Below are 26,503 nucleotides of genomic sequence, written 5' to 3' on the forward strand. Positions count from 1 at the left end.
CTTCTTGATGTTGGATTTGGACGCAGGATGGAAGTCCTTCTTACACATGAAATTGGCGAATGACTTCCCCATCTTGGCGTCTGAGTCGGAGAAGCCAACCGCTAGGTCTGCTCGGAACGTAAACAAACTCCGGGAGCTTCACCGGAACTGCTAGGCGAGCATGGGCGAGAACTTCCGAGGTCCGGAGGATGACTACTTCCGTGGTTCGCCGCTTGGCACCGCCCCTCTTGCGCTCTTCCGGCAGTCGCTTCTGGTGGCTGCCGCGGCTTTGGCGGCGTCCGCGCGTGCGCAGCTGAGGTAAGTTCGGGGAGCCTCCTATGCGCGATGCTCGCTCTCTGCGGGGTCGCGAGCGGCGGCGGGCTCTGCTGCGTCAGCTTCGATCCGAGCGCGGGCAGCCCGAACAAGCGAGGTCTCGAGGTTCGAGCCCAGCACTTTCTGGCAACGCCGACTCCAGTTGCAAAAAGTTTTCTTTTGCAGCGCAGTTCCCATGTAGATTAAGTTGTCTCCCGGCAACTGTAGGACGTTTGTGAGCCTCGGAAGATTGGTGTTACCAAAAGCACGGGAATAGACTGTTAGCACCTCAAGAACCTAGACTCTTCCTTTCCAATTACTGCTAAGGCTTTTTTATTATTAATTATTATTATTATTACTATTACTATGTATATCTATGTAGCATTGGCTGCCCTTGAACTAACAGATCCTCCTGCCTTTGCCTTCCCAGTGCTGGGATTAAAGGCCTGTGCCACTACACCCAGCTCCCTTCGGTTATTTCTATCCATGCAGAAGTATGCTCAGCAAACATCGTGAATGATGAGAACAAGTTAGGGCCAACGACTTTCTCCCTGGGTGCGGGTTTCTTAGCTGTTGCTGCCATCCCAGTTCGTGTAAGCAAGGCTTAGTCCACTGAGGATAGTCACTTAGTCTAGTAGAGGATAAGAATGTGCCAAGGTACAACGGATGACAGCTTTCATTTGGAGGTTGGCTGTGTGCCAGGTTTTTTTTTTTTTTTTTTTTTTTAATCTTGTGTTATTCGTGACGCGGTCCATGTAACGCTCAATCTTCGATTACAGGCATGCACCACCAAGCTTGGTTTTCACCTTCTAGGTGGTGTTTTAATAATTATTTATTTTAATACCGACGGGCCTGGAAAAAAGGAGAATTAATAGCCTGCCTAAGATATGTGTTGGGGTAGCTAACTTTGGAGCACTGTAAGCAGGAGATCAAGAAATTTAGAGGGGCGACACAAAAGAAAAACTGGTACCTCTTCCCATCTTTGAGATGGAGAAGACCCTTTACGTGTTCCATGGTGAACTTGTTTCTTGAGTCATTTTGAGACATAGGCTAGCCTTAAACTCTAGCTCATCCTGCCCAGTCCTGAGATTGCAGGTGTGCTACCATATCCTGCTTTGCTTTCCTCTCAATAAAACACTTACTGTATTTATATTATATTTTTTATTTCGTTTTAAAATATTTAGGATGCTCCCATATAAAACTATGCTAAGAATTGGTTCTTCCTGTTTGTTTTTTCAGGGTTTCTCTGTGTAGCTCTGGGTGTCCTGGAACTCACTCGCTCTGTAGGCCAGGGTGGTCTGGAACTCAGAGATCTGCCTCTGCTTCCCAAGTGCTGGGATCAAAGGTGTGTGCCACCACCTCCAGCATGATTTGGTTCTTATAATAGAAGGAAATTGGGTTAGAGAGAGAGAACAGTGTTAAGATAGCTCAGTGCTTTCCCCGAAGACTCGAGTTCAGTTCCTAACACACAGGTGGCCATGCACGAAGCCTTACAACCTCTAACTCCAGCTCTAGGGGATTTGAGGCCCACTTCTGGCCTTCTAGGGCATCTCCATTCTTAGTGTAAACACACACACATATAAATAGTAAAAATAAACCTTTAAAAAGATAAATAATAGAAGTAAACTAAAACTATGTCTGTTCTGGAAGCAAAATAAAAATAGGAGATTTCGAATGGTTCTACAAACTGGAATTTAAGATTCTCCAGATCACAGATGAAGAGAATCCGTATGTCAGTTCTACAATCAGGATTTCTAAGTTACAAATGTGAACTTCCTGAAAACATTAAAGTTGGCATTTTGTTTTGTTTTGGTTTTTTTGAGACACTACCCCTGGCTGTCCTGGAACACAGGGCTTGCCTCAAACTCAGAGATTCACCCGTCTCTGCCTCCAAAAGTGAGATCTTTGTTGTGTTTCTCCAAAGTACTGGGTCTGCTTCAAATTGTCTGTCTTTTCAATATCATAGTCTCTGTGTGCCTTTTTCCTCAAGCCAAAGGAGACCTCCTCTGTAGCAATATTGGGAACATTTCTTTGTTTACATAAGTTCCTTTTTGGTTTTGGGGGTTTGGTTTTGTTCTCATTTATGTTGGGGGGAGGGTATCTCTCTGTGTAGCCCTGGCTGTTCCTAGCACTCACTCTGTAGACCAGGCTGGCCTCCAACTCAAAGAGATCCACCTCCCTCTGCCTCCCAACTCCCGGGATTAAAGGTGTGTACCACCATCACCCGACCTTTACATAATTGTCAATAGTGATAGAAAACCTCAGAGGCCCTCCAGCTCTCAAGAATCCCACTGTCCAGGAAGGGGCCTCGTGCATACACAAAGGCCCATGACATGACAGCAGCTGCAGACATAGTGAGAGGAGCAGGGAGGACTCAAGAGGAAACTTGACCATAGACTACAAGAGCGAGCCTCTTACTGCCATGTTATTGTAGTGAGTAGTACATGGTTAATTACTAAATCATAGTCTGTCTTTTGTAGTTTCTGTTATTGGTTTATCTGTTTAAGACAGGTCTTACTGTATTCACTTGGCTGCCCTGGAATGCACAGAAATAATATGATATTTAAAACTTTACTCGGCACCCTTCTTAGGCATATCCCTTGTTCCCAGAGAAAAGAAAAGCTCTTTGTTTCATGTGTACTTAAAAGTGTTTCCTTTTTTTAATTTTGAAACTTGTATATGTTGTCACTTTTTTTTTTTTTTTTTTTTAAGAAATGGAGCCCTGTTCCTGTGACACTTTTGTGGCACTACCTCCAGCAACAGTAGGAAATAGGGTTATTTTTGGAAAAAATTCAGACAGACTCTTTGATGAAGTACAAGAAGTAATTTACTGTCCAGCTGCAGTTCATAATGATTTGGGAAAACGTTTCAAGGTAGGTGAAGTATATGTTGTACTAGAAAGATCTGTTGTTTAAAATATTCATGGATAGTTTTATATGCATGACTGTTCTAACTATATGTATGCTTGCACATCACATGTGTATGCCTGGTGCCCAAGGAGGCCGGGAGGGGGTGATGGATCTCTTGGAACTATAGTTCCAGACAGTTGTGAGCTGTCATGTAGATGTCATAGATTGAGCCCTGGTCCTCTATAAGAGCAGCAAGTGCTCTTAGCCACTGAGAAATTTCTCCAGCCCCATACATGGTTTTTTCTTTCATTAGCTACCAATTGACAGAAGACCATTGAAATTAAAATTCAAGAATTTAAGGTTGAAAATAGTTTGAATCAAAAATAGACCTCTGGTCTTTTATTTAGGTAATTTAGAGGAAACTGCTAAAATAATAAAACTTATCTCTTTGATCAAATATTTGAATACTTTTTTTTTCCACCTCTAACCTGCTTGTGCTTTTTTTAAAATATTTTTTATTAGGTATTTTCCTCATTTACATTTCCAATGCTATCCCAAAAGTCCCCTATACCCTCCCCCCCACTCCCCTACCCACCCACTCCCACTTTTTGGCCCTGGCNTTCCCCTGTACTGGGGCATATAAAGTTTGCANGTCCAATGGGCCTCTCTTTCCAGTGATGGCCGACTAGGCCATCTTNTGATACATATGCAGCTAGAGNCAAGAGCTCCNGGGTACTGGTTAGTNCATNATGTTGTTCCANCNATAGNGTTGCAGATCCCTTTAGCTCCTTGGGTACTTTCTCTAGCTCCTCCATTGGGGGCCCTGTGATCCATCCAATAGCTGACTGTGAGCATCTACTTCTGTGTTGGCTAGGCCCCGGCATAGTTGAATACTTTCTATATATTATATATGTTGGATATGATAAGGGATTTCTTAAGTCAGTTTATTAAAACCTGGGCAACATCTTACAGAAATTAAGAATATATAAATGGACTATGGATGCAACTAACCTCATAATAGTGTAGGATGTTTATATGTGGGACTTAGGTAGGAGTAGTGGCTGGGGCAGCAGAGAAGGAACATCTAGCTTAGATTAAAGAATGGGGATGGAGCATTGGCTCATTGGTTGAGAGCACTTGTAGCTCTTGCAGAGGACCCTGGTTTGATTCCCAGCACCTAAGTGGTGGTTCACAACCATCTATAACTCCAGTTGCACGAGATCCAATGCTGGCTTCTGTCTTCTGTGGTCTCCAGGCACATATGTGCACAGAAACACATGCAAGCAAACTACTCATAAAATAAAATAAATAGGGGCTGGAGAGACGGCTCAGCGGTTAAGAGCATTGAGTGTTCTTCTAGAGGTCCTGAGTTCAATTCCCACCAACCACATAGTGGCTTACAACCATCTGTAATGGGATCTGACACTCTCTTCTGGTGTGTCTGAAGACAGCTACAGTGTACTCATATAAGTAAAATAAATAAATAAAATCTTTTACAAAAATGTTTAAAAAATAAAATAAATCTTTCAAAAAATTATTTAGTTAGAGCTGGAGTTTTAATTGACAGATCAAAAGGATTCTGCTTGAAATAGATTAGAAAAATTATTCCAGGTTTTATAAATAACAGGTTTTGTTTCTTTTCCTATAGTGCTGGGGACCAAACCTATGGTCTCTTGTATGGTAGGCACATATTCTAGCAATTGAGCCACATTTTCAGCCCCATAAATAAGTTTTGCAGTTTATCAAATAGGTTTATTAGACATCTGATACATACATTTTATATATTTCTCCTCACCCCTTATATACACATTAAATAAAATGTCCTTTAAATTTTTCATTTAAAGAGTCTACTTACATGGAACTTAACGGTTATATTATCTTCTATTGTTTTGAACTTTTTGGATTCTTGATGTTGTCACACTTATAGACATTAAGCATAAGGCTTTTTGTATTCTATATCTGTGTGTTTAAATGTAACCCGTTCTGCAGGTCAGGGTCTCACTCTTTCCACTGCAGTGGAGGTGCCTCAGAGGTCACTGACACCGAACTGTGGGTCCCTGGCCATTCTCACCTGACTGAGGGTCTCAGGTACCTATAATACATATGTCACTAGTCAGGACAGGCTAAACAGTGAACTCGAGGACTGCCTTCATGCTCCTCAACTCATATTAGTCATTCTCCATGAAACAATGTGAAGATTCGTAACCATCACTCCTAAGCTCCGAGAGCAGCTCTGTTCATCCTCCGCCTGGCCTTCATACCTAATGTTTGTTGTATCCTAGTTAATGCGGAAGCCTTTGTGTTTTGAATGAAGCTCTGTTTTGATTTCTCTTTGTAACTGACCTTTCTTAGCAGGGTATATTATGATAGGACACACTCAGGAAGTCCTTAAATGGTAAATGCTTTAGAGTCAATTCCGCATGAGGGTTTTTTTTTTTTTTTAAGACCATCTTTTTTTTTTTTTTTTTTGGACTTATTATATATATTTAATCTATTTCAAGCAGAATCCTTTTGATCTGTCAATTAAAACTCCAGCTCTAACTAAATAATTTTTTGAAAGATTTATTTTATTTTTTAAACATTTTTGTAAAAGATTTTATTTATTTATTTTACTTATATGAGTACACTGTAGCTGTCTTCAGACACACCAGAAGAGGGCATTAGATCTCATTACGGATGGTTGTGAGCCACCATGTGGTTGCTGGGATTACAACTCAGTACCTCTGGAAGAGCAGTCGGTGCTCTTAACCACTGAGCCATCTTTCCAGCCCCTGCATGAGTTTTATTATTGAAATTTTTAATGTAGCTCCATTTCTCCTACCTTCATAGTGATTGCCTCTTCCCAACGGTGTTTTAAATTCTGGGATTTGGTAACTTCTCATTTTTGGTTGTGTAGTTGTATGACTTTTTCTTTTTACAGTGTACTTATATAGAAGTTGATCAAGTTCCTGAAACATATGCTGTTGTCCTTAGTCGCCCAGCTTGGCTGTGGGGGGCAGAAATGGGTGCCAATGAGCATGGAGTCTGCATTGGGAATGAGGCTGTATGGGGAAGAGAAGACATTTCTAAGGAGGAAGCACTTTTGGGCATGGACCTTGTCAGGTAACAGTTGTGCTGCTTTCCCATTGTAGATGATGTGGGAAATGGTAAATACCAACCCACATCCATTTTCACACCAGCGTGGAATTTAGTGACTCGTTGATGTCACTAATTAGTCTAAGCGCATGGCTCAGTCCACATAATCCTCACTCTATAAGCATGAGAACCTGGTTTCATCTCATGTGCATCTGTAACAACACCAGCATTGGGGAAGCAGAAGCACACAGATCCCTAGGCGTGCTGCACAGCTACTTAGCATAGTGGGTAAATTCCAGTTCACTGAGAGACCCTATCTCATAAAATAGGATGGAGCGTAATTGAGGGAGCTGGCAGACTTCTGGCTTTTACATGCATGCTTACGTGCATGCACACCCTCAGATGCACACCCACATAAACACCTATATGTACCATGCAAACACCTACCGACACTCATTCACACCCATGCACATCACTAACTGGGAGAGGGACCAAATTAGAAATTATAATTCATCAGAAATACCTGAATTGTTTTATTACATAGTTGATTTATACCTTCATTTTACAAAGAAATATATCAGTCTTAGAAATAAAAATAACTTTGCAATAAATTGCCCAGATGGAATTTGATTTCAAAAATGTTTTCATTGTCTGGAAGTGCCTTTAGAAGTAAGACTTTAAAAGACTTTATGAGTGGGGTGGGGAGAAGGTCGGAGAGTGGATGGGGGGAGGTGGGGAATGGAATATGGAGTGTAAAAAATGAATTAAAAATAAAATAAAATTGAAAAAAAGATTATTTTACCTATTAACTTGTATTTTCTTACTTTAAGTATAGTTAATACAGTATTGTTGTTTTTTTTTAAATATGAAGTTAGGATGAGTAAAGGAAATGAGAGCTTCAGTATTTTTATTTTTATTTAGTATTTCTATTCAGTATTTTTATTTGTTAATCTGAGAGCTTGAGTATTTTATTTTAGGCTGGGCCTTGAGAGAGCTGACACAGCTGAGAAAGCTCTGGATGTCATTGTTGACTTACTAGAAAAGTATGGCCAAGGTGGAAACTGCGCAGAGGGCGAAGAGTTCAGCTATTACAACAGTTTCCTGATAGCTGACAGGAATGAAGCCTGGATCCTGGAGACGTCAGGGAAGTACTGGGCAGCAGAGAGAGTCCAAGGTGTGAACAACTACCTGCAGTTTGGTTTATAATTACGTAATTAATAAAACCGACTGTAACTTTAGTTGATATATTTACTTGCCTTTAGAGATTTATAATCCATTGCAGAGCAAGGTTTAAATTGGAAAGAACAGAAGGGAATGAGAACTGTGGTGAGCATTCGTACAAAAAGTTACCAGGCAGCATTATCTCCAGCGGCTGTGGCTGCTTATAGTGTGGTGGTGGTGGTCGTCTTTTGTTTTGTTTTGTTTTTGATTGCAATTTGATTGCTTTGGAATTGATTTCTCCAGGTGATTTGTTTGTGGTCATACATTCCTCTGATTTCTTCTTGTGTATGTTTCTTTGTGATACGTATGCATGTATATATGTGGAAGGAGGCATATTGGATCACTGTGTTCAAGTGAAGGTCAGAGGACAACACATGGTGACTCACGGTCCCTGAGTACTGCTCCTGCGTGAACTTGACTGTCTGATCCCCACACTTCTGGGGATTTTCTCCCATCGCCTTCTGTCTCACCACAGAAGTCCAGGGACTGTAGACACTACCGTCATCCCTGACTTTACCTGAGTCCTCGGGGTTTGAATTCGCATCATCCATTAAGTTTTCTCCAAAGCCAGTCCTCTTAATTTCAAGTGAAGAAATCCAGAGATAGAAAGTAACTTAGTGTGCTGAGTGAAAGTCTTCATCCCCTTTCCTAATTCTGCAGAGCACAGCCTTGTGTGGAAACATCATCTCATGCTTCTTGTGAACCGACATCTTGAATCTCCTAGTTTTACAAAGGAGATAAGGGATGCCTGTAAACATCCTAGTGGAGGTTAGCCCAGTTGGTGTTGCTTATCTGGCACACACAAGCCCTGGTTGAATCCCCAGCAGTGTGTAAAATGGAGATGGGTGGGACACAGCTATAATCCTGCCATCTGGGAGGGAGAGAGGTAGGGAGAGCGGAAGTTCAAGATCATTGTTGACGGCACAGAGTCTGAGTCCAGCCTTGGACTCAGGAGAACCTGCCTCAACTAAGTAGTTAATGAACTGGGTGAGCGATGAATGATGTGGACCCAGGGGCGCTGTGAACATTAGAGGAAGGAAAATCATTGTGAGCTTCTGGGGACGTTCCGTTCAAAAGGACTTCACGGGAGCCCATGCTGGAAGACTTCAGCGTTACCTTTCAAAATAGGGTATTGCCAGTTATTTTCATTGGCTTTAGAAATGCTGTTGTTATATTTTAAGTTTGACACTTTCTATGTATTAATAAAATATATAAAATTAAATTTAATCCATTTTATTATTACACTGATTATCTTGGTTGTATCAATGACCACTTTTTCTTTTATTAAACATGCTACCTGAAAGGCAAAGGAATACGAATATCATTGAAAAACATCTTACCTGATCATGCAAAACAAATGCCTTTCTGGGTGTGATTATCCTGTTGAAATAAACAAGTGCTTTCTTGTTCTCTAAAGAACTAAATTGTTGCTTTGAGTATCTCCAGCAGAGAAATCATACATCTATGATAGATTGCTAATCACCTGCATCTGGCCATTGAGTATTATATACATGTATTGAAATGCTAAACAGAGTGGCATTCATCATACAAGTTACAAATGAACTGTTGATAATACGATGGGTCTTCCTCGAATTGGGCTGACTTAGAAAGGCCAGAAGGCAGGACAGCAAGATAGCTCAGCAGGTAAGGGTGCTTGCTGTCAGTCCCGACAACCTGAGTGATTCCCAGAACACAATGGTGAAATGTGGCCTCAGCACATGTACACACAAGAAAACAAGTGTACATTTAAAATTTTAAATAATTTTTTAAAAGCCAGAAGGCTATTTACTGTATAATTCTACATATATAACATTCTTTTACAACATGCATATGTAGGCATATGTGCTATGGCATGTGTGTGAAGGTCAGAGGGCAACGTTGAGAATCAGTTTTCTTTTTCTATCGTGTGAGCTCTGGGGATTGAACTCAGATGGGTCAGCTTGTGGCATGTACCTTTACCCAATATATATAAATTCACACACACACGCTGTGTGTGAGTGTGTGTGTGTGAGTGTGTGTGTGTGAGTGTGTGTGTGAGTGTTTGTGTGTGTGAGTGTGTGTGTGAGTGAGTGAGTGTGTGTGTGAGTGTTTGTGTGTGTGTGAGTGTGTGTGTGAGTGTTTGTGAGTGTGTGTGTGTTTGTGTGTGTGAGTGTTTGTGTGTGTGTTTGTGTGTGTGTGGGGGGGTGGGTGTGCATGCTCATGCAGCATGGTTTTAGATACCAAGTATAGCTAGAGCTAATGAGTCATTAGGATTGGGAGATGCACTGCTCTGGTATGAAAGGGAAAGATGATGGATGGTCCAAGTATTCTTTTCCTTGACACTATCACTACCAATGTTCTTGATGTGATAATATTCTATATTTTTAAAAATGTGATGGGTAGAAACAGTGAAGAATAATTTCATATAACTGCGTCTGAGTGTACGGTTACCTCAAAGTTTAATTTTAAATTTTATTAATTGTTTAGGACATGCAGTAGATGTCCATGGCCAGTCTTATGTTGAAGTGTGATTGAGAATCATAATGTACAGATAGATACTTTATGTTAAAGGTAGTTTTTCTTCGCCTTTCCGTCCTTTACCAATAGGCGTTCGTAATATTTCCAATCAGCTTTCCATAACAACCAAGATTGCCCGGGAGCATCCAGACGTGAGGAACTACGCTAAGCAGAGGGGCTGGTGGGATGGTAAAGAAGAGTTTGATTTTACTGCGGCCTACTCTTATATTGACACGGCTGCTATGATGACTTCACCAAGCAGATACTGCCAGGGCTACAAGCTTCTGGATAAACACAGAGGTAAGGTTAGCGTGTAAATGACACTCAAACATTGAACTGTGTGCAGATATAGTGTGGGATGATCTCATACCTAAGTAAAAGCATGGTTTAAATAAAGCCAAGGATTAGAATAGTATAAGCTACTTTTTCATATGTGTAAAGAATTAGATCATCGTAAGAAAATGCTGTCAAGTTCAAATTCTCAATCCTCAAGAAACTTTCTATTTTTTTAAAAAAAGAATTTGAGTTAGATAAAAAAAAATATCTTTTAACAGTAGTATTTTTGTTTGTTTATATGTTTTATCCTTTTTGTTTGTGTGTGGCTTTGTATATGCACGCATACATGTTTAGGTGTGCATACCTGTGATTGTGCATTTGGAGGCCTGCGGTTTGATGTTAATGTCTTCCTTAGTTACTGTCCCCCTGAGTTATTGAGACAATCTCCCATGGAATCGTTTCAGTGAAGGAAGCTGGCCAGCAAGCTCCAGAGACTCTGTCTCTGCACCCCAGCACTGGGGTTACAGGTGTGAGCTGCCACCTCTGGGATCCAAACTCACAGCTGACAGAAGTGCTTTCCCAGTAAGCCATTTCCCCAGCCCGTGTGTCTCAGTCGGTGTGCTAGTGCTGGGAGGAGACACTGTGATCAACCCTTATAAAAGAGGGCTTTTATTTGGGGACTTGCCTACAGATTCAGAGGGTCAGTCCATTATCATCATGGTGGGGGCATAGCAGCATGCAGTCAGGCATGATGCTGGGGAAGTAGATGAGAACCAGGTAGAGAAACAGAAACAGACAGAGAGGAGAGAGGAAGAGAGAGAGAGAGAGAGAGAGAAGAGACAGGGAGAGACAGACACACCCTGGAAACCTCAAAGCCTTCTCCCAGTGCCACATCTCCTCCAACAAGGTACACCGTTTGATCCTTTCCAAAGAGGATTGTCTTAAGCGACCCCTGTGGAAGGGTTGGTTGACTCCCACAGGGGTCTCCACCCACAGGTTAAGAGCCACCGGTCTAGCTGAATCAGTCTCTAAACATGGGGTGGAGAACAAGACAGGAAGACACTTGCTGTTGACCTCTGACCTCCATCTGTGTGCCCACGTGCTTCTGCACACCCGCCCGCCCTCACACAGCTGGAGATCAGCAGTGCCTAATTAAACCGGAGAGGCGTGAACCAGGTGTGAGGACTCACTGTCTGGGAGCTGAGGCACAAATTCGTTCAATACTGGTACGGGCTGTGTAGTAAGACTGTCTCAGGCAAACACGATAGAAGCAAAACCATTAATAATCCCAAGGTTGAGGGTAACCAGACAAAAGGAAGACAGCCACATAGAATAGTATACATTAATACGCTATTCCATTGAGATAGCTGTCCTATTTAACTACAGGATAACCAGATCTCAGACCTGAAATGCATGCCTGAATATAGTAGTGGATGCATGTGACACAGGCTTCATTTTTTTCAAGTGTGATGTACAATTCATCCAGTTTTCAATGCTTTGCCAAAAGAATAAATGTCTTCCCAATAATTCCCATATGAAATTGTCTACTGGTTATTATGTTTAAATTTTGCTATGATTTTTTTTGTAGATAAAGAGCCTACTTCCTTCTTTCCATCCATCCCTAGCTGATGGCTATTAAGTGTGCTGCATGTATATCCAATTGTGTCTATATCCACACGTGTGTTCTAAGTAGCCAGCTTAAATTGCTGTGAAATTGCACCCTGTGTTTTCCCTTCACTTTGCTGAACCTGCCTCTGCGGTCTCGGTACTTATCCAATGCTTGCTAGTGGGTTACTTACAGCTGTCCTACTCAAGAGATCATGCAAATCCTCCTTTCATTTTGAGAATTGTAGGTTTGGAATCCTGAAAACATTTTTATAATACCTGTATTATCACGGTGTTACAGTTCTGACATTGTTTTTTTTTTTTTTTATTAAAACTTGCCATTTATAGGAATTTAGACCTGAATCGTTTTAAATCTCACTAGATGTTGAAGCTTGGTGCCTGATGGGTAGGTGTGAATGGTAGGGTTTTGCTTTACTGTTGAGTTTAATATCAAGGGCTCAGGGTAGATGTAGCCCTCTTTTCTCCTCAGTGTTATTCAAGATTTACTGAAAGATAAGCTCCTCTAACAAGTTACCGTAAATTCAGTAAGGTGCGTTTTGAATTTGAATCATGCTATACCATGAAGCAACTAGGTAAGAGCATGCATCTGCCCATCAAATCTGTTGCCATTAGTATAAAATGGTTGGCAGCTTGTATCTTTATCAGCAGCACTTTGGATTCTTCCATGTGAAAGTTAATTTCCTTTCTCATGGGAGCATCAGAAGATCATAATTTGGATACAGACTTGCTGTGACCTTCTCTTGTGAGCCCCATATTAAAGAGGAGGAAGAAGGGGGGTCTCACCATTTGGCTTGCCTTCGTGAGTTAATCCAGGGCCTGGTGTATACTAAGCACAGGATTTAATATGCTTCCAGTCCCAGTTGTTGTAGGGTTTTGTGAGGAAAGAAAAGCCTGTAGTTAGTCAATCATAGGTAAATATAGGTTATTTGTTTCTTTAGAACTAATTTTAGGACAATAAACATCTCCACATAAGATATCCTAGTGTATCTAATGGCAGAAATTATATTTTACTTTTCTCAATTTTTTAAAAATGTAATTAAAATATAATTTCATAACTGGGTGGTGGTGGTATACACCTTTAATCTCAGCACTTGGAAGGCAGAGGCCAGTGGATCTCTGAGTTCAAGGCCAGCCTGGTCTACAGAGTGAGTTCCAGGTTAGCAAGAGCTACACAGATAATAATCCTATCTTGAAAACAAATAAACAAAGAGAAATATATATATATATATATATATATATATATATATACACATATAATTTTATTATTTGTCTCCTATCCCTCCTGTGTATGGCCACCTCTCCCTTCCAAGTTTATGGCCTCTTTAACTATTGTTGTTACCATATACACATAAATAAATCGACATGAAAATACAGCCTGCTGAGCTCACTTGAGGTCGCCTGCTTGTGTTTCTGGGGCTGACCACTTAGTATTGGATAACCAGTTAGGGCTCATTCCTAGGGAAGATTTAATCCCATTCCCGCAAACACCCCACCCCACTCCACCCTCTCTTTTTCTCTCAGCAGTTCTTGAGTACCAGTGACTTCATCTAGGGGATGGAGTCCCATGGAATTTCTTACATCTATATTGGGATGTCAGCATTCATCGGAATTGCTCAGGTCTTTAGGCAGCCATGTTGTTGACATTTCACCAGTATAGCTTCCCTGATAAAGGAAGATAAAGGACACAGTCTCACAGCAGATCTTGGTCCTCTGACTACAATCTTTTCTCCCCTTTTGTGATATTCCCTGAGCTTCGGGTGCAAGAGCTATGTTTTAGATGTATCAACGTGGGCTGCACACCCCACATTCTGTTGTTCTCTCCATTTTGATTACTTGTGGTTTTCTGTAATGGTCTCTTGCCTCAAAAAGTATCTTCTTCGATGAGGGGTGAAATTTGTACTTATCTGTGGGTATAAATATAACTGTATAGAATGTGGATAGGCTTCATACTAGTTCAGGAAGTGGTGGTAGTGGGTCCTCCAGTATCCACTGCCTCACCAGCCGTGTGCAGTTACTAGATTTATAGTAGCAGGCTTGATTGCCCTCCTGCTGAGTAGGCTGAGTTTAATTAGACAGTCGTTGGTTACCACCAAGATGTGAAGTGCCACTACTGCACTTTTAGGGTTACGCCCATGCTGGTCCTTTTGGTTCACAGGCATCTTAGCTGGGGAGGACATTTGAGTGCTTCGCTCCCTTAGCAGCTCTATTGGACCTTGTACTCTGAAAACCAGCCCTTAGGGAGGAAGCTTTTGAATTAGTTCCAGCTCAAATCTGCTGAGTCCTTTGTCCAAAATGTGTGTTGTCTTTGGCATTAGGAACTTGATTTCCTGGGCGGCAACCAATGCCAGCAGCAATAGGCCATGTTATTTTGGGAATCATGTAATGCTCTGACCAACAGCTTGAAAGGAGGTCTCTCATACTTGCTACTGTATGGGTTTTTTTTTTTTTTTTTTTTTGTTAAATAGTCTGTGGCTCTTGACAGGATGTTTTACGTTAATTTAAAGCTACTCTTGTTATAGACCGACCATGTCCACTGCTGTTACTGAGAAATCAATACTGCTTTAGGGTGACAGGAGGCTGACATATTTGATAAGTGAGAGGCATAGTGGTGGAATGGGCCCTGGCATTAGACTGCTCTCCTTCTAAGAGTAACTTTGAGAAGGAAAGCCCACTGCTTGAAGGCATGGACCAGCATCCCAAGCCGCCAGGTGAAAGCGATTAAGAGAATGTTGCAGTGCTGTGGGTGGGCCTGCCTTCCTTTTCCTGTTCAGTCTTTCATTCTGAATGCTAGATCCAGGACCCCGTACCTCCTAGACACTGAGATACATCCCCAACCAAGAACCTGACTTTCTATGGTACAATTGCTTCATAAAGCAGTTTCTGAGTTAAAGGTATTATGAAACACAGTGTAACTGATCAGAAAGTGGTTGTTAAAGCCCTTAAAAGCAAACCAGAGATCCCACAAGTGCCATGGGCCTTAAGACAGCTTTATCTGAGGATCAGCTGAGAGGCAGGAGTGGAAAGTGGTCTAAGTGTCCAGTTGAGATCCCAGAATTCTGCCACTTTTACAGGAGAGAATGAACAGAGCAGACCCATCTCAGCTGAGTGGAAGCATCTCTCTGCATCTTCCTTATTTCCATAAGATCATTAAATCCTCTGTGTAAGAAAACAAACACCCCATGTAAAAACAAACAAAAAGATAGAGTTCAAATGTGGGGACTGGAGAGATGGCTCAGCGGTTAAGAGCTCTGGCTGCTCTTCCAGAGATCCTGAGTTCAATTCCTAGCAACCACATGGTGGCTCATAGCCATCTATCACAGTAGTTCCATGGGACCCAATGTCTTCTTCTGGTGTGCAGATATAGGTAAAGACAAAACATCCATATATACAAAATACATAAATAAAAAAATCTTAAAAAATAGAGAACTCCATGCAGAGCTTTTATAATTTTTTATTTGCTATATTCAGCATTCAGTCAGAAATCATTTGGGGTTGGGGACCCCAGTAAAAGTACTTGCTGTGTAAGTATGGAGATCCCAATTCAGATCCCCAAAACTCACATTAAATGTCAGATGAGCATGGTGGCCTGCCTGAAATGGCAGCCTTGACGGCAGAGATGGGATCCCCAGGACAAGCTGACCCATGACACTAGCCATATTGGCGAGCTCTGGGTTTGCCTGAGAGGCCCTTCAGTTCACAGAGTGGAAGAGTGGTCAGGGGTGGTTCTAGACACCCGCCTCGTGACTCATCAGCCTCATGACTCTGCCTGATGCATACACATGTGCACCAGCACGCGTAATCACATGTAAAGTGTCTATAAACACACAAGAAAATGGAAACAAGAAGATTATCAATCTTGCCACCACATAGGACCAAATGACTGAAAACCAAGAGGAAAAAAGTGAACATTAGACACCAGTTCCCAGCAGGGTAACAGAGACCCTGTCGCAAAGGGAATAACGAAAAAGAAAGCAAAGAGAAAGAAAATGCAGAATTTAATCTGTGAACTAGGGGACCAAGTGGAAATGATAGAGCAGGCAAAAATATAGCTGAAGATTGATCTTACAACAAATTAAACAGAGAAGAACAATAACAGATAAAAAGTCAATAGATAATATAGAGAGGGGCATGGACCCAGAGAAAATATCATGCCTTTGTGTGTGTGCGTGTGTGTGTGTGTGTGTGTGTGTGTGTGTGTGCGCGCGCGCATGTGCGCTCATGTATGCATGTGTGTGCATGCATGTTCTCAGAAGGAAAGGAGAGAATAGAGAGAAGCAGTGTCAGAAGGAACCTGGCTGAGACGTTTTCCTCATTGATAAAAGCCATCCAAGCCACAAAGCAGCTGTTTAAGTCACAAGGAAGATACCAACCCGCCACATCACTGTAATATCTCAGAGGAAAGACAGAAAAAACAGTAAAGCACCTAGAGAAAATATTCACAGAAGCAAATATAAGACAAATATAAAGCTCATTTTCAACAGAAAGTAGGGAATCCAGAAGACTGGACAGTGACAGCCTTAAGGTGGAGAAAAATAGCTCCAGGACGTGGATTCCAACTTGCAAGAATGTCCGTCCTTCAAATACAGAGCTGAAATAAAACCGAGAGATCTCACCATTCACCACTGGGGACTTAAAAAGGGACATTGTTTAGGCAATAACTAACTACATAAATAAATCCCAGACAAGTGTGCAATTGCATGCATATATTCACAGTTACTAGAACACTGAGGCAGGAGGATTATGAGTTTGAGAACTGGTCTGGATAACTTAGCAAAACCCTGTCTCAAGATTTAAAAAAAAAAAAAAAAGGAAGGAAGGGAGGAAAGAAGGAAGAAAGAAAGAAGGAACAGAGGAAGGTAAGAGAGGGGGAGAGAAAGGAAGGAGTGTGTGTGGGATGTGGGCTGGTGGTAGAACACCTGCCAGCATGACCCCCTGCTGTATTCCTTATGCCAGTAGAGAGAGGAGTGAAAAAAGAAGGGAAGGGAGGCAGAAGAAGTGGAGTGGGATGGTCCCAGATAGAAGCAGGGGAGGCAGGACTAGGTGAAGAGCAAGAGAAACAGAAAGTGCATTTAAAAGGACACTTACTGCTCTGTGGCCACAGGGGCAGTGCTCATAATCAGGTATGCATGGATACTGTGTGGTCATGTGACTACGGTTCCCATAGTTGAGTGGCAGATCTGTAAGGAGACTAAGGCAGGGCTAGATAGGGACTTCACCCCCTCGAGTCGCCCCAGAGGTTGACTTTTTAATTCAAGGATCGACCTGTGACAGCCTTGCTAAGATGTCCTTGAGTGAACAGCAGTCGAGGTTACTTATACAAAATCTGCCTTTTCTTCTGCTAAGCTCAGCCTCAGACTTTTCTCCATCTCAAGATTGACAGATTGCCTCCTCGTCCTCCAGTGTTTCTCACAGGCATGTTTCCTGAAATGCTTTTTATGTGGTAGTGCTCTTCTGAATCACAACTCCCTGGAGACCGAGGGGGTTATGCATGTTTGTGTGTGGGTGCTGGGAACCAAACCTGGGTCCTCTGGAAGAGCAACAGGTGGGACTGGAGAGATGGCTCAGAGGTTTCAGAGCACTGGCGGCTCTTCCAGAGGACCTGAGTTCAATTCCCCGCAACAACATGGTGGCTCACAACCATCTGTAATGGTATCTGGCACCCTCTTCTGGTGTGTGGGCATATATGCAGGCAGAACACTGTGTACATAATAGCTAATTAAATAAATAAGTAAATAAATAAATGTTAAAAAAAAAAAAAGAGCAACAGGTGCTCTTAACCGCTGAGCTATCTCTCTAGCTTCCTAAACAGGTTCCTTAGCTTTCTTCATCATCGTGTCCTCCACAGTGGCTTTTATTTTACTGATAGACATGGTGACACAGTAGCATACATGGATAATCTACTATTTGACTTTGTGTCTGGTACAAATGCTGAGCGGAGACTCAGGTCTGTAATGAAATACGCTTCACCGTTTGCCCTTCCCATCTTGTGACAGGAGAGTCAACACCAGTCTGCATCATTGTAACTTCTTAATAGAGAGAAAAGCCTACGCTTGTCAAATATATGCGTTACTTGATGGGTTTTTAAACGGTTTCCTCAGGAAACATAACTTTTGAAACAATGATGGAAATTCTTCGAGACAGACCCAGTGGCATCAACATGAAGGGAGAATTTCTGACCACAGCAAGCATGGTTTCTGTTTTGCCTCAGGATCCCAGCCTTCCTTGCATTCACCTCTTTACGGCGACTCCGCACCCTGAGAGGTAAAGTCTTCCAACACTGTAACCACCTAGAGGCTGGGGTACAATCATTAGTATGCGCATGACTTTGTCAGTACGATTTTTATTTTATTTTTAATATTTTTTTTATTACGTATTTTCCTCGTTTACATTTCCAATGCTATCCCAAAAGTCCCCCATACCCTCCCCCACCACTCCCCTACCCACCCATTCCCACTTTTTTGGCCCTGGCGCTCCCCTGTACTGGGGCATATAAAGTTTGCATGCCCAGTGGGCCTCTCTTTCCAGTGATGGCCGACTAGGCCATCTTTTGATACATATGCAGCTAGAGACAAGAGCTCCGGGGTACTGGTTAGTACATCATGTTGCACCTACAGGGTTGCAGATCTCTTTAGCTCCTTGGATACTTTCTCTAGCTCCTCCACTGGGAGCCCTGTGATCCATCCACTAGCTGGCTGTGAGCATCCACTTCTGTGTTTGCTAGGCCCCGGCCTAGTCTCACAAGAGACAGCTATATCAGGGTCCTTTCAGCAAACTCTTGCTAGTGTATGCAATGGTGTCATCGTTTAGAGGCTGATTATGGGATGGATCCCTGGATATGGCAGTCTCTAGATGGTCCATCCTTTTGTCTCAGCTCCAAACTTTGTCTCTGTAACTCCTTCCATGGGTGTTTTGTTCCCAATTCTAAGAAGGGGCAAAGTGTCCACACTTTGGTCTTCGTTCTTCTTCAGTTTCATGTGTTTTGCAAATTGTATCTTATATCTCGGGTATACTAAGTTTCTGGGCTAATATCCACTTATCAGTTAGTACATATCATTTGAGTTCTTTTGTGATTGTGCTACCTCACTCAGGATGATGCCCTCCAGGTCCAACCATTTGCCTAGGAATTTCATAAATTCATTCCTTTTAATAGCTGAGTAGTACTCCATTGTGTAAATGTACCACATTTTCTGTATCCATTCCTCTGTTGAGGGGCATCTGGGTTCTTTCCAGCTTCTGGCTATTATAAATAAGGCTGCTATGAACATAGTGGAGCATGTGTCCTTCCGTTACTACGCCTTTTTCAAGTTTTATTTATTATTTTAAATTGTGCGTGCGTGTGACAGGAATGTGCAGAGACCAGAGTCACTGGCTTACCCAGAGCTGGATTTATAGGGGGCTGTGCGCTACCCAAGGTAGGGGCTGGGAGTTGAATGCCAGTCTTCTACAAGAGTGCTGCCGAGTCATCTCTCAGTTCATCGGTGTGAGTCTTTGTTACATAAATAAGGCCGTGACTTCTAATACAGTGTCTGTTTGGATTCTAGATTTCTCTGTGTGTGTAGCTGTTGTCATTTTTATGAGACAAAAAGGCCCGTGGGTCCTGTGTGGTCATCCCTTTCCCCACAAGCATATTAACGTTGTCAAGAAAAGAAGTGTTGCGGTTCCTACTGATTTCAGACTTTATAGCATTCAGTGATAATAACACGAACAGCTTGAGTGACTTTATATCAGATACACTCATGGACCCTATTTTGAAAACATATTTGCACACTTTAAAATACTATCATTCTAGTTATGTGTCTTTAGGGTTTCCTTAACATGTCTTGATTTAAGTCATTAGTCTCTCTTATAGAGTTCAATGTATGTTACATTAGGAACAATTTTTTCTTTGTTCTTCTCCAGCATTACAGTTTTTCTTATTATTAACATGGTTAAGTCTTAACACCATCTGTGGCACTTGGGATTGCTTTTACCCTGGCAAATGACAAACAATATCATTTTCTCATATTCTGGGCCAACTGGTGGGTCTTTGGAAATACAAAGGTAAGTAAAGCATTGTCTGCTTGCCTAAATGACACGGCAGAGGGGCCTGAGAATAACCAATGTGGCAGGAACCAGGCACAATACAGGATCACTGTTAGACACCTCAACTAGAAGGAATCTACAGAGACAAAATAATTCATCTTTTTTATACTTTGGCATGTAAATTCAACAAAGTCCCTTTATTCTAGGTCTGTTTTTAAGCCTTTCATATTTGTACCACACATTTCACCACTGTTGGATACGAAATCACCAACATTTGAACCTGAAAGGCCAGTGGCAAAGAAGCCATATGTCAAGCCTGACAGAAGACACCCACTCTACCAAAAACATCAAGAGGCCTTGGAAATGATAAGTAACAATAAGGTATGGTTAGGTTATAGTATTTATTATATCATTAAGAATAGTTTAAGAAGTAATTCAATTCATATTTTGAATTTTCGAGTGTTAGCTTTCTTTTTGTCCTTTGTGTAAAAAATAAGATTAGAAATAGTTATTCTCAGACTGACCGATGGAACAATGTAGCTTTTCATTTGGTTAAGTGCATGAAGCCAGTGTGTTAGGACACACCTTTAATCCCAGCACTTGGGAGGTAGAGGCAGGTGGATCTCTGAGTTCAAGGACAGCCTGGTCTATGGAGTGAGTTCTAGGATAGCCAGGGCTACACAGAGAAACCCTGTCTTGAAAAACCAGGAAAGAGTACGTATGTGGGCTGCTTGTCTTAGCACTTGGGAGGCAGAAGCAGGTGGATCTCTGTGTGTTGGAGGCCAGCCTGGGCTACAAAGAAAGACCCTGTCTTGAAAAACAAAAACAAAGAGTTATGTATGTTGACTCTTAGAAAAATTTAGAATTTTGAACAGAGTAACTGTTCAGAAGGGCAGAGTGACTGCCCTTCCCACCACTGTCCCGGCCCTCTTTGCACTTTCTGAAACAAAGGCTCATTAAGTTGCCCAGACTGGTCTTGAAGTCAGTCTATAACCCAGGCAGTGCTTGAATTTATGATCCTCCTGCCCCAGCAGCTGAAATTCTAGGCCCTCTGGTCCTTGGTGCTTTTATTTGTTCTCCTTGGCAATACTTGCAGGAGCCCCTGTCTGGTGCCTTGCTCCACCCCACACACCCTTCATTGCTCATGACAATACTCAAGGGTTCATAGCCTTTGCCCCATAAACTGCTCCAAGGAGGTAGGCTTTATGGCAGTTTCAAATATTTGGTAAACTAAATTGAATTGATTTAAAAGCTATTACTGGTTTAGACTCTAATGAACATTATGGATTGACATTCTAAAGTAATGGAAGATAGAATTTGAAGGAAGTGTCACAGAGCTGGGGTCTACTTCTGCCTCTCTCAATAACTACTGTGCTTTAAGGAGAGTCACTTCTATGATAGTTTTAATTTACATTTCTTGATTACTAGTATGGCTGGAAATCTATACGTACTGTCATATTTTCTCCTCAGTGACTTAACAATTTTGTTTTTCCTTAGCCTATTTCTCAGTTGATTTTGAGTCTGTCTTTTGTTTTTCCTTGAGATATAAATGAATACAAGCACACACACACACACACACACACACACACACATTTATATATTTAAAGACAGGTTCTTGCTATGTTGCCCAAGTAGTACTCTCACTCTTGAATGTAAGTGGTCCCCATGCCTCAGCTTCCAATTGAGACTACAGTTGGATGCCACCATTCCAGCTTATATCACTTCTTTTCTAATGTTACTGACATTAAACAGTTATGTCAAAAAAAATTATTTAGTCAGTTGTATTTGTCGTTTTCTTCCCTCCCCCCTTCTCCCTCTTGCTTCGGCCCACTGAGTCCAGCCCATAGTTTCTTTATTTGTTTCTCATTAGGAATGGTTGTGAGCCACCATGTGGTTGCTGGGATTTGAACTCATGACCTCCAGAAGAGCAGTCAGTGCTCTTAACTACTGAACCATCTCACCAGCCCCTGTTTGTTGTTTCCTTAAGGCATCTTGATTTCATTCTTCAAAATACTTGCCTTACCTCATAATAAATAATTTTTCTATATTTTTCTCTTGGTTACATATGGTTTTTAAGTGTGTGTGTATATAAATATTATACATACATATATATATATATATATATATATATATATATATATATATATGGGGGCAATGTATATGCCACAGTGTGTGTGTGTGTGTGTGTGTTAGAGGACAGTTTTCAGGAGTTGGTTCTCTCCTTTGATCATGTAGGTCCTTTACCCACTGAGCCATCCTATTGTCCCACATATGTGTACTTTTTAAACAAAAAATATTAATTCTCTAGAACTGTTGAAATGGCTCAGCAGGTAAAGCACCTACCACCAAGACTGATGACTTGAGTTCAGTGCCCAGTGCCTACATGCTCACAGGAGAGAACCAGTTCCTACAAGTTGTCCTCTGACTTCCAAAGTATGGAGGCTCTCTCATACCCACACACATGCGCATAAATAAATAAATAAAATTTAACAACATTTAGTTCTCTAAATCATCTTGAATCTGTTTTATATATCAGGAAGGCAGGAATTCTCAGCTTATTTCCCCAAAAGTTGATCAATTACTTAAATATTGTTTATTAACAAAGTTATTACAAAATACAGCGCTTCCAGGGCAGGGGGACTGCATACAACTTCATGTTGGGAATCACTGTTTCGTGGTACTCTGTCCCATAATTGTTCAGAAGTTTTAAATGGTGCTTGCTTGCATATGGTGTCTTTCCTCTAGACTCAAAAGTTGATGACACGGAGCTGGAGAAATGGCTCAGTGGTTTAAGAGCACTGACTGCTCTTCCAGAAGTCCTGAGTTCAATCCCCAGCAACCACATGGTGGCTCACAACCATCTGTAATGGGAATCCAGTGCCCTCTTCTGGTGGGTCTGAAGACAGGGACAGTGTAATCATATACATAAAATAAATAAATAAAAATAAATCTTTTTTAAAAAGTTGATAACTTTTCCACTATTAAAAATTACTCCTTTTTAGGTTGGAAGCATGGCTTCAGAGGTGGGACCTTTGCCTAGCATGTTCAAGGTCCTGGGTTCAATCCCCAGCAGCACACAGGAAAAATGCTTCTTTTTCTGAGTCCTGGACACCCCCACGTCCCAGAGACAAGAAAAACGTCTTTACTGCTTTTCCTTTTGAACAATACCTTCTTGATTCCTTCATGTGAAGGGCATTTATTTACTTACTGTCTTGGTTACCTATAACATGTTTTCTCAGTGCTAGGTGTTGAACGCAGGTCCTCAGCATGCTGGGCAAACAGTTTGCCTCTGAGATGGACTCCAGGCCCATCCCTGATAGAGCTGGCTTTAAATATACAAGCTCTGAAGCCACCAAAGCATCTCAGTCTTGACTTTCCGCACGCTTTTCACACCCAAAGTGAACTTTCAGTTGTCATGTTCTAAGCTTCCTGTTCATTGGTACCATGTGGTTGTTCTTGTATTTTCAGCTAAAATAACTATTTTGGTATTTCTGCATTAACTGAATCTAGAGAAATGATGTTTTTTCTCAAAGAAAATCATTCCTTTTCTTTTTGTTTTATTTCTCTTTTCATTCCTTTTGCATCTACAGAATAGAAAAGTAGGGCTGGCGAGATGGCTCAGTGGGTAAGAGCATTGACTGCTCTTCTGAAGGTCCTGAGTTAAATCCCAGCAACCACATGGTAGCTCACAACCACCTTTAATAAGATCTGGACTCCCTCTTCTGGTGCGTCTGAAGACAGCTACAGTGTACTTATTTATAATAATAAATAAATCTAAAAAAAAAGGAAAGTAACTAAACCAGTAGAAACCAGAATGAACAAATCTTGCCAGTGGATTGGATTTTGTTAGATCCATATATGCATATTGACTTTTATTATCTTCATTAGGAAAAAGGCAAGACAATATTGGACAAGATGAGGAAGCTGGAAAAAGCAGTGTCTGAAGAGATAGAATCAATCCTCCAGAGTGGACATCTCGACGAGGAGAAAACTGTTAATCTCTTTCCTCAATATGTGAAAGATGAAATTAAAATTTATCAGTCAACTATTAGTTCTTAATGATCATTTAAGCGGTCAGAAATCTTCCTCACTGCCCTGGTAATGATATAGAGCTATGCTAAGGAGATCTGTTTATTTCCTCATAGTATTAGGTGGTATTTCGACTGATAAACCACAGCAATTAGTATTTGGTTGCATAAAGCATGAAACATAAACATGACGCATAGGCTATGCTATCATTCTGTATTATTAAGAAAGCTCAAGGCTTTCTTTTCCTTAAGCAGTGGAAAATATGTCAGGTGCATTGTTTGTGCTTTAGGCAAATAGTAACCAGCTTTAACAAGGCAGATGTCTAGATTTACGCTGTTTGACATTGCCACACAGCCTGCAAGAAGCCCTTTCAGTAAACTCGAAAGTGACCTCTGTCAAGATTTGGCTGAGCAGCAAGCAAACTTGTGGCTCTAATTGTTTGGCTTTTTCTCTCCCCCATCCCCTCAGAAGCTATTTTATTAGTCTTCTTGCTATCTGGGTAGTTTTTCTTTTCCCAGAATGCCAGGTAGTTGGATCTTCCAGTAGGTGTTTTGGGATTGGCTTCTTTAATACACATCTTTCACCATGCCTCTGTAAACCATGATAGCTCGTTTCTTCTTAACATGAATAGTGCTTTCAGTTGGGTGTGTCACTACCAGAGAGCCTCTTGGCTGCTTCCAGATTTTGGCAATTGTGAGTAAGCATCCACGTGTGAGTTGCTGCATAGCTCTAAGCGTTCAGCCCATGTTGGATGGAACTGAGGTACAGCAGAACCTGTTGTGTGAGTGAGAAACCACCACCGCTGTCTCCTACACCCTGCCGCAGCACTGTTGTGTCCTGGCCAACTATCAAGTGTCAGGATTTAGTCATTCTGAGTGCAGCTTCTCACTTAAGAAGGTTACACGGATTGAAGCTTTGGCTTTGCACTTTAGTTTTCAGTTAATCTGTAATTCCACATGGCATTTGATACTGAGTTTCTTTTCGTATGCTTATTTCCCATTTGTATACCTTCTTTGCTGAGGTGTGTAGATCTTGGCCCATTCTTTAATCGGGTGTTTTTTATTTACTTATCTTACTAAGGAGTCTAAACTTTTTTCTCTAATTTAAAATTTTGATTTCATGTGTATGAGTGTTTTGCCTCCATGTATATCTGTATGAAGCACATGCCTGGTGCCCTCAGAGGGTGTGAGATCCTCTTGAACTGGAGTTATAGATGGCTGTGAGCCATCGTGTGGGTGCTGGGGACCAAACCCAGATCCTGTGCAAGAGCAAGCGCTCTTACCCCTGAGCCATCTCTCCAGCCCCTCCCAGCACTCAAGTCTAAACCTCTTAAGAGCTCATTGTTCTTAGGGTAAAGTCCTTAACAAACGGCAGCAACAGATACTCAGGTTCATCATCTTGGCCTCCCTTTCTTATGAGTAGTTCTTTTTAGTCTTAGAACTTGCTGAGTGAGTCTTAGGTGTTTTCCTTCCATAGAATCAAGATTATATGTGGCTCCGAATTAGTCATACATTTAATTATTTCATAGTGGAATAGAAGTTCCATGAAAGCTCATTGTTCAGTATTATATTTGGATGCTTTGATATTATATAATATTTGCTAAATGAACATTCAAATACCAGTGGAGAGAATTTAGGGAAGTGGGATATCATTTGAGATGTAAATGAATGGAATGATTAATAAAAAAAGGAATTTATACAGGTCTTTCTACAGAAATGTAAGGTTGAATAAATTAGCCAGCTAATTTATCTGTATAACTCAGTAGTCACCAAAGTTTCAAACCCCAAAAATACAAGGATTATATGGATATGTGAGTTAACTTGTAGAGATTTTCACTGCAGGATACTCATTGCGGGATACTCAGTGTGGATACTCAGGTTGGTAGTTAATGCCTTGGAGTGAATTTTAGAAATTTTAATGTTTTGTTAAATTTCATCTGTTGTAAAAATAAAAAGTAATAAACTTATTTTACATAAATTGATTCGTTTGATCTTTGATAAAAATATATGTTTATATATTAAGCTCCAAAACATTTCCTTAAAAATAATTGTACAGAATGAAATTTTGGAAACAGTGTTTCTTTTTGTAAAAGTAGGTTTGTTTGTTTGTGTGTTTGTTTGTTTTGAGACAGGGTTTCTCTGGATAGTACTGGCTGTCCTAGAACTTGCTCTGTAGACCAGGTTGGCCTTAGACTCAAAAGATCCACCTCCCTCTGCCTCCCAAGTACTGAGATTAAAGGCATATGCCACCACTGGCTGGCTACTTCTAAACAGTATTTTACAAAATACTTTTACAATGCTGGGCCATGCCTTCCTTTAATTTCAGCACTTAGGAGGCAGAGGCAAGTAGATCTCTGTGTTGGATGCCAGCTTGGTCTACAGAGTGAGTTCCAGGACAGCCAGGGCTACACAGAGAAACCCTGGAACAACAGGTTTTATCACAATGATCATGGAAATATAAAGCCCATCTTTCCCTGAGGAACGATAAGATCTTATGAGCATGGACTGTGCTTCCAACACCACCCATCATCTGAGCATGGATGCCCAATTTTACAAAGTACTCATAAAAGTTGTTTACTGGCCACGGCCTGGTTACTCCACACTGCAGAACCAGGTCAT

The 26,503-nt window shown here is 41.3% G+C and overlaps 2 protein-coding genes across 8 annotated transcripts in view; one reads left to right on the forward strand and one right to left on the reverse strand.

Moving 5' to 3' along the window:
• Cir1 (corepressor interacting with RBPJ, 1) overlaps nucleotides 1-285 on the reverse strand; it is a 32,981-nt gene extending 32,696 nt beyond the window's left edge. The window contains exon 1 of the mRNA XM_021185788.2: nucleotides 1-285. Coding sequence (XP_021041447.1) covers nucleotides 1-72 — 72 coding nt within the window. The 5' untranslated portion in view covers nucleotides 73-285.
• Scrn3 (secernin 3) lies at nucleotides 218-25,857 on the forward strand. 7 transcript variants are annotated; one of them, XM_021185794.2, is made up of 8 exons: nucleotides 219-297; nucleotides 3,004-3,164; nucleotides 6,061-6,242; nucleotides 7,193-7,389; nucleotides 10,023-10,232; nucleotides 17,933-18,095; nucleotides 20,063-20,237; nucleotides 23,745-25,857. In XM_021185794.2, exons 2-8 carry the CDS (start codon nucleotides 3,006-3,008, stop codon nucleotides 23,913-23,915), a joined length of 1,257 nt encoding a protein of 418 aa, XP_021041453.1. In that variant the 5' UTR covers nucleotides 219-297; nucleotides 3,004-3,005; the 3' UTR covers nucleotides 23,916-25,857. The 7 variants fall into 7 exon arrangements, with proteins under 7 accessions (XP_029328088.1, XP_021041453.1, XP_029328082.1 ...); XM_021185799.2 differs by lacking the exon at nucleotides 219-297 and adding an exon at nucleotides 1,602-1,636 and having other exon boundaries at nucleotides 23,745-25,010; XM_029472222.1 differs by lacking the exon at nucleotides 17,933-18,095 and having other exon boundaries at nucleotides 23,745-23,828.
• Nucleotides 25,858-26,503: the final 646 nt, after the last annotated feature.

The sequence above is a fragment of the Mus caroli genome, chromosome 2, assembly GCF_900094665.2.
Source record: "Mus caroli chromosome 2, CAROLI_EIJ_v1.1, whole genome shotgun sequence".
Classification (NCBI taxonomy): domain Eukaryota; kingdom Metazoa; phylum Chordata; class Mammalia; order Rodentia; family Muridae; genus Mus; species Mus caroli.

Coding starts and splice junctions, on each gene's coding strand:
- Scrn3 (XM_021185794.2), top strand. CDS start 3,006: ATGGAGCCCTGTTCCTGTGACACTTTTGTGGCACTACCTCCAGCAACA. Junction 3,165..6,060: donor ATTTGGGAAAACGTTTCAAG/GTAGGTGAAGTA, acceptor TTCTTTTTACAG/TGTACTTATATAGAAGTTGA. Junction 20,238..23,744: donor AAATGATAAGTAACAATAAG/GTATGGTTAGGT, acceptor TATCTTCATTAG/GAAAAAGGCAAGACAATATT.